Below are 9,414 nucleotides of genomic sequence, written 5' to 3'. Positions count from 1 at the left end.
TCTGATGTTCCCGTGGGGCTGAGGGCCTGCTAGAGGCCACCTGCACGGGGTGGGGTGTGGCCACCTTCCTGTTTGGGCTGGGAGTTTGGGAAGCCTGGGGTGGCCCTTCACCAGCCTTAGCTTTCCCATCACGCCCTGCCCCCGGCCCCCCCAGCTTCTGGGGTGGCCACGTTGCTCTGTGGTTTCCTTTGGGAGCTCAGGTCCTACTGACTGGCAGGGCAGGTGCCACTCCCAGCTTCTCCCAGTCCCCGAGAGCTTGTGGGGGCCCTGGCAGCCTGGGCCGGGGGTGCCCACACAGGCTTCCCTCCGCGGTGTGTGTATTGTCCCCTCTGCGGCCTGCTCTCAGAAGCAGCGGAGTGGTAGCGGTGACGGCTCCCTCCAGCTTGGGTTCGGGTGTCCAGGGGTCTATCAGGGTGACTTTGAAAGATAGGACCCCAAAGTACTGGGTCCTCCTAAGAATGGCTGGTATGGGGTCCCCATGGGCTGCGTGTCCACGCCTCCATGCTGCAACCTCACACCGTGCTCCTCGGCCACGAGTGGGTGCCAGTGCTGCCCGGCAGTGCCTGGGTTCTGCTCCCCTCCAGGTTCCTGCTGTCCCCAGAATGGGTGGGGTAGGAGGTGGGGGTGGGGTACAAGAGCTCTGGTCCTACACTGTGAGGTGGCGATGGGGTTCACCTGACACCACCCAATAAATGCCTGTTATATAATCAAACCCGTGGCCTGATGGTGTTCCCAGCACTGCATTAGCTGTCAGGAGTGCAGGCCCGTGTGACGGGGGAGGGTGGGCACTGATGTTTGGGGTACCTGCGGTGGCAGGAAGTCGAGCCAGACAAGCTGGGTTCAAGCCCTGGTTTCCTGGCTCCCACCTGGCAAGCTCCAAAATGTTCCGCCACCTCTCGGGTCTTCCATCTGTAAAATGGGGGTGACAACACATGCAGGTTGTCAGGGGAGTTGCTTACAACAATGTCAGGCGCAAGTTAAAGAGTCAGAGGTATTACCCATCACCCGCTGCGGCAGGCCCTGCACCGCCGTGGTTGATTTTATTATCACCTTGGCTAGACCGTGTGCCTGGATATTCTGGATCTTTCTGTGAAGGTGAGTGTGAGGGAAATGGAGTAAATAAAGCTCTTTCCTGCTTTCCGCGGCCAACCTCTACGGCTGTCACCTGTGGCCTTGTTTTCCTTCTAGGTCCCGTGGCCCACAGGTGATAGCATGTTGCCAAAAGCGCTTGGGAGGGTGAGCACAGGGCACGCGCACCTGTGTGGACACCCGGCCAGAGAGCGTGGGTGTGCACGTATATAGATAGGGACGCCTGGGTGGGTGGGGGAGCCCTTGAGGGGAGAGAGAAAAGAGAAGCAAGAGAGCTAGAGAGATAGCTTGGAGATGGGGGGCGGGGGTGGTGCTGGGGGGCTCGGCTGCTACCTGCTGGCCTCCCTGCCTGCTGGTGTGCCGTATCTGGGCCCCTGCCTCAGCACTACAGGCCTGTCAGGTCTATCAAGGGCTCCAAGATTTTCTTTCCGTTTGTTCGAATCAACCATGAGCCTGCTGGGCCTGGGATGGTCGCATCACTGATCTTTGGATGAGGGTAACGTTTAAAGCGGTGGGCTTTGAGTCCGGCTGATGAGTCTCTGTGATGTGCGTGGGTGGGCCTCATAAAGTCCACTGAAGGCCTCACCAGGACAAAGACTGACCTGAGCAAAATGGCCAGCTGCCCCTCTTCACAGGTCCTGCCTGCCAGCCTCCTGGCAGATTCTGGGCTGACCAAACCTCAGATTCCTCCCGGAAAACCTGCCTCTCTAGGTCCTATCGCTTCTGTTTCTCAAGAACCCTGTCTGGTACATGTGCTAAGGTCACCACAGTTTCTGCGACTCCCAGCAGTCTTATAAAGTAGGTGCTGTGGGGCCACCATTCTGCAGATGAAGAAATGGGTGCAGAGAGGTGAGGGGACTTGCCAAGGGCATGGGATGAATCCACGCCTTGCCAGGGCGTGAATCCAGGTCTGTCCAACTCCCGAGACCTGTTCTCCCCCCACCCCCAGAACCACCACGGTGCTGAACTTGCAGACGCCTGCCCAGCACCGAGGGGCAGGGGAGCAGCTGTAACCAATTAGCCCGAGTCCGGAATGTGGGTCGGCCCCCGGGCTGAGCGGGAAGTGTTCCTTGCGGGCGGCTCCACCAGAGGTGATGCTCCTCGGCCCATTGCCACTGGCCTGGCCCAGGGGCCCTCCATGGGGCTGGGGGCTGGGATAGGGAAGGGGTTGGAGATGCCACCCCCTGGCCTAACCCCCACCCTGGCTCACCCAGGGCCTACCACTCACGGGTGCAAGAGGGGGCTTGACTCAGGGACAGAGGACAGACCAGAGGGGTAGCGTCTGCACTTTATAGTCAGGTTGGGGACTGTCAGCAAATGGAGTGACACCCCAGGTCACCGAGTTAGAGCTGGCAGGTGACTGGTGAAAACTTTGACCCGCCGGCTTCATCGCCTTGCTAGTGACCTCACCAGCTGGCGATGCTTTGCCTCCTCTGGAAGGACTAATGGAGGTCAGCAGGTGGCTGGCAGGCCAAAGTTTGAGCACCCGGGCTGTGCCCCTCAATACCTGCTCCAGCAGGTCACTGGCATCCTGGGGCTTTTCCTTCTGCTTCCCCTCCCACTGTAACAGCATGTGGTGGTGGTGGTGGTGGGGTGGGGTTCAAGCCACTGCCCACTCTGTTCCCTCTGCCCTCCTTGTGCCCAGGCTGAGGACTGTGGGTCCTCAGGGTCCAGGGCCCACTTGGGACCTAAGGCCTCTTTGCATGGCCACCTTTTGGGGCAACCCTGGCACAGGGTGGGCCAGGCTCATGGTTGATTCCAGCAAACAGATAAAGGATCTTGGAGCCCTTGGTGGATTTGACAGGCTTTTAGCTCAAGCAGGGGACCGGGTACAGGCAGACCAGCGGGCAGGGAGGCTGGCAGCGACCGAGCCTCCCAGCCCTCCATGATCTCTTCGCTCTCTTCGCTCTCAGTCTCTGTAGTGGTCTCCTGCCTGGTCGTCTGTACTTACAGGTACGCATGCCCCGGGCCCGCTGGCTTCTTGGCCTGGGCGTCTGTAATCACAGGCTCACATGCCCCGTGCTCACACCTCAGCCCTAGGTGTCCGTGCGTGCCCCATGCTCGCCCTCCCAAGTGTTTTTCGCATGTGTGGGCAATGCAGCCTGGGAGGAAAGCAAGGCCTCAGGTGACAGCCGTAGAGGCTAGTGGTGGGTGAAAAAGCCCGATTAACTCCATTCTCCCTGTCCCACCACGGTGAGTCCCTGTGTCCACGGCGCCCCAGAGAGCCTCTTCCTTTCCCTGCTGTGGCCGGGCCCAGTGCAGGTCCAGCTCAGAGCACGGGCCATCTGAGGCTGATGTCCCTGCCCCCCCACTGCGGATCGGGCATGCATGCGAGGGAAAGGAGGGGCCACCTGTGCCACTCCTGGCCACCCGGCCAGCCCCAGATCCTGCGGCCAGAGGAAGTAGCAGGGTGCAGATCCCCCACCCCCCAACTTCAGAGTCCCGTCTCCTGTTCATGAACTCCTCATGCACCCCCATTCATCACAGCTCCTGCCTCCTGTCTGGAGGCCAGTAGGGGTGTGCCAGGCGTGTGCTCAATGCCTCATGGCTGGGCAACCCGTTGCACAGATGAGGAGGCTGGGGCACAAGGGGAAGCAGCCAGCACACTGGTAGGAGGTCACCGCCCGGGTGTCCAGGCCCCAGTTCTGCCCACCAGGCTTTGCTTGTGACCGCCTGGCGCTGCTGGGCCCTGGCATTGGGCAGGGACGAGCCCCTCCTCCCCCTCCCTGTGCTTGGCCTCCACACCATAGGCAGGACGTTTCTCAGGAGGCTGGGCCCAACGGCCAGCAAAGTGCCAGGTCCCATGTCTGCTCAGAGACGCCCAGAGAACCGGGACTGGCTCTTCTCAGTCCTGCCCTCCACACCTTGCTCGGGAGTCCATGCCCAGGAAGGAGGCCAAGCCGGCTTCACCCAGCACCGGCTAACGGCCAGGTGGCGCTGCTGACTTCCTCGGACCAGCTGGCCTGCACGGGAGCTGGTGTCTTGGCTCCATTTTGCAGATGAGAAAGCGGACTCAGGGAGGTGAAGAGACTGGCTCAGTGAACACCTGCCGGCCTCACCAGACCCCGGCCCCTCCAGGTACCCAGGGGGTACTGGGTGGGTGGCAGGGCATGGTGGCGCTGTGGCTGCAGACAACGGCCAGCCTTGACTCAGCCACACCTGGGTTGCCAGTCGCTGCCCTGTGTGGTGGAGCAGGTACCACGCGACCCTCAGGTGCCACAGTGCCCTCCCTCCACTGAAGAGCCCCATTTCTTCATCTCCCTGTGGGTTCTTTGTTCACTTTGTGGCCACTGCTGCTGGTGCCAAGGAGAGCAGACTGAGTCATCCTGAGCTGGGACACTAGGCCAAGTCACAGCACCTTGGAGTCTCAGTCTGCTCTCCTGTCAATTGGGTATATAATAATAACAGAACTCATTCTTCATAATTACTAGGAGGACTGCATGGGCTACTACATGAAAACTGAGTCCCAGGCCTGCTGACCCGGAAGGGGCCCATCGATGAGAGTCATTACTGTTAGAATTCTCCACCCAGGCGAGATCTGACCGTCACATCACATGGCAGCACTCTCACCTCCCTTGTTCTGGACAGGCTACTCTTTTGATATAACCTTAAATTTAAGGTTAATATTAACTCAGTGCAAAGAGTCTGAACTCGAGGAAAACAAAACTGGGTTCAAATCCCAGTAACTCTGGGCAAGTCTTTCAGTCTCCTGAGTCTTGGTTTCCTTATCCACACTCTAGGGATAAAAAAAAATGCTTCACAGAACTCTGAGGAGGGTGTGAGGCAAGGGTGTGGGAGGGCACTGGGGCGGCCCCATAAAGGCTGCTCTTCTCCCTTCTGCCGTTGTGATTATCCCCTTTTTAGTTCTCACTGAGCCGTGGTCATTTAGAAACTCCAGATCTTTTTGTAGATGAGACACAACCAACCAAGTTTGGGGAGCAGGCTCGAATGGATCTCTGGGCTTAAGAAGATGTCCCCAGCAGAGTGCCTCCTCTAGGCCTTAGCCAACCCATCCCCACCTTCCAGGGGCCATGCAGCACCCCATTTTTAACTCATCCCTCAGCAGGGTGACTGATGAGTCTGGGTCCTCTGAGCACCTGCCCCAAGGCGACCCTTTCCAGGTGTCCCGGCCCTGCAGCAAGGCCCACCTCACATGCCTTCCTGGGGGAGGCCCTGCCTGCCCCTCCTGCCCACCTGAAGTCAGAAGGAACGAGGTTTCTAGCCACCCAACTCCTCCTTTAGGAAGCAGGGCAGGGGAGGAGACGGGGGTGGGGGGAGGGAAACCGATGACACTCCCAGTTGCTGAGCTTCCTCTGAGGGGCTCCCTTGTGCTCCAGTGTCCCCCCAACCACCATGGCAGGGGTGGGAAGTCCAGGGCAGGCCCCGGCCTGAAGCAAGCGTGGGAGGCTCTTTGCTGTGAGCACCCAGGGGACACGGACAGAGACAAATGGGCAGCTCCTCCTGGGCCTCCATTTCCATGGCTCTTGCTTCCCGCACCCACACTTTGCATATGCCTGTCACGGATCTCTGTCACCTTGGCAACCTCTGGTCACACAGATGTGAACACGAGGACCTGGATGGAGCACTAGGGTGGCAGTTGCGTTGGATGAGCCGCCGGGGACAGGTGCCCCGTGTGCAGCCCTGAAGGGGTGTCCTGGCACCCTGGGTTGCCGGAGCTTTGTCCTCAGGGTGGCCAGCGCCCTGGCTGCATCCACTTGTCCCCCTTACATGATGTCAAGGCCAGGGTCATTAGCCCAGGACCCCTCGGCCCAAGGTCTCAGGAGGAGCCTCGCAGACTGGGTTTGGGCGCACGGCTGCTTTTGTTGGGTGTGTGCTTGAAAGCATCGCACCCCTGAAATGTTCAGAAGCACAGGATCCATTTTACAGGCCGCGGGGCGAGACCCAGAGGAGAGGAGTGGCCTTGGCCGAGGGCAGCGGCTGGGGCTGAGCTGGCCAGATGCCGCCTTCCCACTCCGGGGCAGGAGGACAGTGGCGTCTCCGTCCACACCCGTGTCCAGCACCGTTCGGAGTTAGGGCTCAGGTGTTTTTCCATGATGACACCGGCAAGTGAATGAAGCGGGTGTCCCTCTACCAAGCAGATTACTTACTACGTGCCCAGCGGAGCCCAGAGCCCAGAGCGGGTGCTCACCAAATGCTTGGGGGATGATTTCACCGGGTTTCCTCTCCCAGCGGGTCAGTAGCCTGAAGGCAGGGACTGGGTTCGGTCCGTCTCTCGGCGTCCCAACTCAGGGCTCATCATTGTGGAAGGAGCTCAAAAAAAACCTTGGTGAGGACTTCGAGTCCGTAGTGGAATTCTCTGGCCAGGGCAGGCGCGCTCTTGGAAGGGAGGAATTGTACCCATTAGGTTCTGAGTCAGGGGACCTTGGCTCCAATCCTGTCTCTGTCACTCATTGATTGTGTGGCTTTACCCAGCGGAGCCTCCGTTTCCTCATCCGTGAAGTGGGGTGGAAGGACTCAGGGGTGTGGGCTGCGACTCAGGGGTGGCCCTTAGCACCTCTTCCACTCTGGGGACTGGCCCAGGGCAGCCTGGAGGATGTGGGTGCAGGGAAGTCACCTTTGGCAGACAGAAGTAGCTGTGCGCTCTTGCAGATGAATTCAGCTGCCAGTCCTGCCCAAGCTACGAGTGGTCCCGCCTGGAATGAGCCCTCCTGCTTCACGCGGCAGCTGGTCTCCCTCCAATGGCACGAGACGCCCACCATCATCGTGGGGGCGCTGGCCGCCCTGGGCTTCCTCAGCACCCTGGCCATCCTGGCCATCTTCTGGAGGCACTTCCATGGTTCACTCGGCTGGCGGCCCCACATGCTTCCTGATGCAGGTGCTGCTGGTGGTGGCAACACAATGGTCCCCTTGTACGTGGGGCCACCCACCACTTGCCTCTGCCGCCAGGCACTGTCCTCCCTCTGCTTCACCCTCTGCATCTCCTGCGCTCCTTCCAGATCATCTGCATCTTCAAGGTGGCCGGTCGCCTCCCCCGTGCCTACAGTGACCGGGTCCGCTTGCATGGGCCCTATGTCTTTGTGGGGTCCATCATGAAACTCAAGATGGTCATTTTGGTAGGCAACATGCTGACTAGGACTCCCAGAATTAGCACTTGCACTGACCCTAAGGACCCCAAGATCATGATCCTCTCCTGCAACCTCAACTACCGCAAGCAGCTGCTGGTCAACACCAGCCTGGACCTGCTTCTCTCCATCACGGGCTTCAGCTTTGCCTACATGGACAAGGAGCTACAACGAGGCCAAGTTCATCACCTTCTGCATGACCTACTTCAGCTGTCACCCTGGGCACCTTCATGTCTGTCTACAAGGGGGTGCTGGTCACCTTCCTAGACCTCTTGGTCATGTGCTCAACCTCTTGGCCATCAGCCTGGGCTATTTTGGCCCCAAGTACCACATGATCCTCTTCTGCCCAGAGTGCAACGCACCAGCCTACTGCAACAGCATGATCCAGGCTACACCATGGGGAGGGGCTAGCGTTGCCCCTGGAGGCAGAGGGCCTGGGAGCTTGGAGGTGGCGGCTAAGGTGGCGGCCTGTTCATCTTCACAGGGACGTGGGGAAGCCCTTCCTGGCTCCCACCCCCTCGCCCTGGTCTCTGATTTGATGTTCCTCTGTGGGTCTCGGCATCCTGGCCGTTGTTTCCCACTCACTGTCAGAGCCTAAAAATACTCACGCATGTTCCTTTCCCTTGCTCTGTTTAGCTTGCCGGGCACTGCCATCCCATTCTAGAAAAATGACCCAAGGTCACCTCTTGTGTCTAAGGCGTTTGCTCTCGCAGCCCACTGCCGCCATCTGGTGGTCACGGTGGGTACCTCAGTGGGTGTGGGTGGGGCTCATTCCCTTCCCTCGCGGTCCTGGTGGGCTGGCTGGCCTGGGGCTGGTGTGGGAGGATTTGAGCTCAAGTAATGCAGCCCCACATATTCACTGCATCCCCCCTCCCAGATCCCTCAGAGCTTGGTCCCAGGCTTCTTTGTGACCGCTGAGTAACAGGTGCAGAGGGCGCTACACAAACGCTGTCGAGTACACCGCACTTGGGTGAACCCAGGAGTTCCTGTCCTAAGTTCTGACAAAAACCCTGTGGAATCTGATACCGCCTCAGTTTGGATCCTGGCACTGCCATCTCCAAACCACATACCTTGGGCAGCAACTCACTGTCCCTGAGCCGACCTGTCCCCATCTCTAAATGGGGAAAAATCGCTGCCTCACACGGGCGTTGCAAGATCAGAGATAACGCGTGGAAAGTGTGGCTAGTAGGTGCGCAGAGTAAATACCAACCACTGCAAACCCACATGCCCCCGGAACTGCCGGGACCAAGAGAGGGGGTGTTTCCTTTTTACACCCAATGTCTGTGGTATGTCCGGCCACAGGACCAGCTTCTGTTGGAAGTTAGTCACATTCCAGCAAAGTCTGGGTGTTGTCTTGAGGGTACCCAGGGCTCATGTCTGCTCTGGTCTGTGCCAGCTCAGCGCTGCTGCCCGTGCCAGCTGCCCCCAGTGGCAGGCTCCAGCGGCAGGACAGTGCCGACTGCCCTGTCTGGGGGTCACACTGCCTCTCATTGCTCACCAGGGGGCCAGACCTTCTGTGGAGGCCTCTGGGAGGCACTCAGTCACCTGCTGAGTGACAGGCTCAGGTGTGGTCAGGTGCACCCAGCTGGCAGGTGGTAGATCGGCTCAGAGCCTCAGGGCACCCTGCGAGCCCGCCCTGCTGTGGCCACATGACCCACTCGGAACTTCCGGGAGTGACTCAGCATTGGCCCAGCACCTGGCAGGCGCCCTCCCCACGCGTATTCGCGTGTTTGCAGCTGAGGGCAGGACTGTCTCCTTTCTGCTGCAAGGTGCTGGGTGGCAGGATGTTGGCTGGAATCATCTGGGATTTGGGGGAACTGCTTCATATTTGGGGACCATGTCTCCGTACTGGCAGGCATGGTCCCTTTCTCTCCCCGAGTCTCTTCCCGGAGTATTGATGGGATTGCTTCCTTCACCTTCTCCTCCACCCGAGTCCTCAGGCCACAGCACCCCCGGCTCAGCTCGGGTCCTCTCTCCCAAGTGTGACCCTGAGCGGTTCACAAACACAAAACACAGAGTTGTACTCACAGTGGAGGACAGCAGCGAGCAGCCATCTCCAGGGCCCCCTACCCACGTGTCCTCACTCCTAGTCAGGATCCTAATTTTATAGGTGGAGAATAAAAGGGGCCCCCCAAAGCCATGAACTTCCCCAGCCCCGTGTGGACTCACCTGGAGCTCTGGCCCACTGCCCGCCCTGCCTGGAACACCGGGCTGGGGGTGGTGTATTCACGGAGGGGAGGAC

The 9,414-nt window shown here is 59.5% G+C and overlaps 1 protein-coding gene across 1 annotated transcript; it reads left to right on the top strand.

Moving 5' to 3' along the window:
* Positions 1-6,699: 6,699 nt before the first annotated feature.
* Positions 6,700-7,583, top strand: TAS1R2 (taste 1 receptor member 2; the record flags this gene model as incomplete). The annotated part of the gene is given in 8 exon segments (XM_084244090.1): positions 6,700-6,881; positions 6,883-6,941; positions 6,944-7,033; positions 7,036-7,336; positions 7,338-7,373; positions 7,375-7,448; positions 7,451-7,555; positions 7,558-7,583. Coding segments are annotated over 8 exon segments (873 nt in total).
* Between the last annotated feature and the right edge of the window lie 1,831 nt (positions 7,584-9,414).

Source organism: Talpa europaea, assembly GCF_964194135.1.
Source record: "Talpa europaea genome assembly, chromosome: 9".
In the NCBI taxonomy this organism is placed as follows: domain Eukaryota; kingdom Metazoa; phylum Chordata; class Mammalia; order Eulipotyphla; family Talpidae; genus Talpa; species Talpa europaea.
This window is presented reverse-complemented; position numbering and strand designations above follow the sequence as displayed.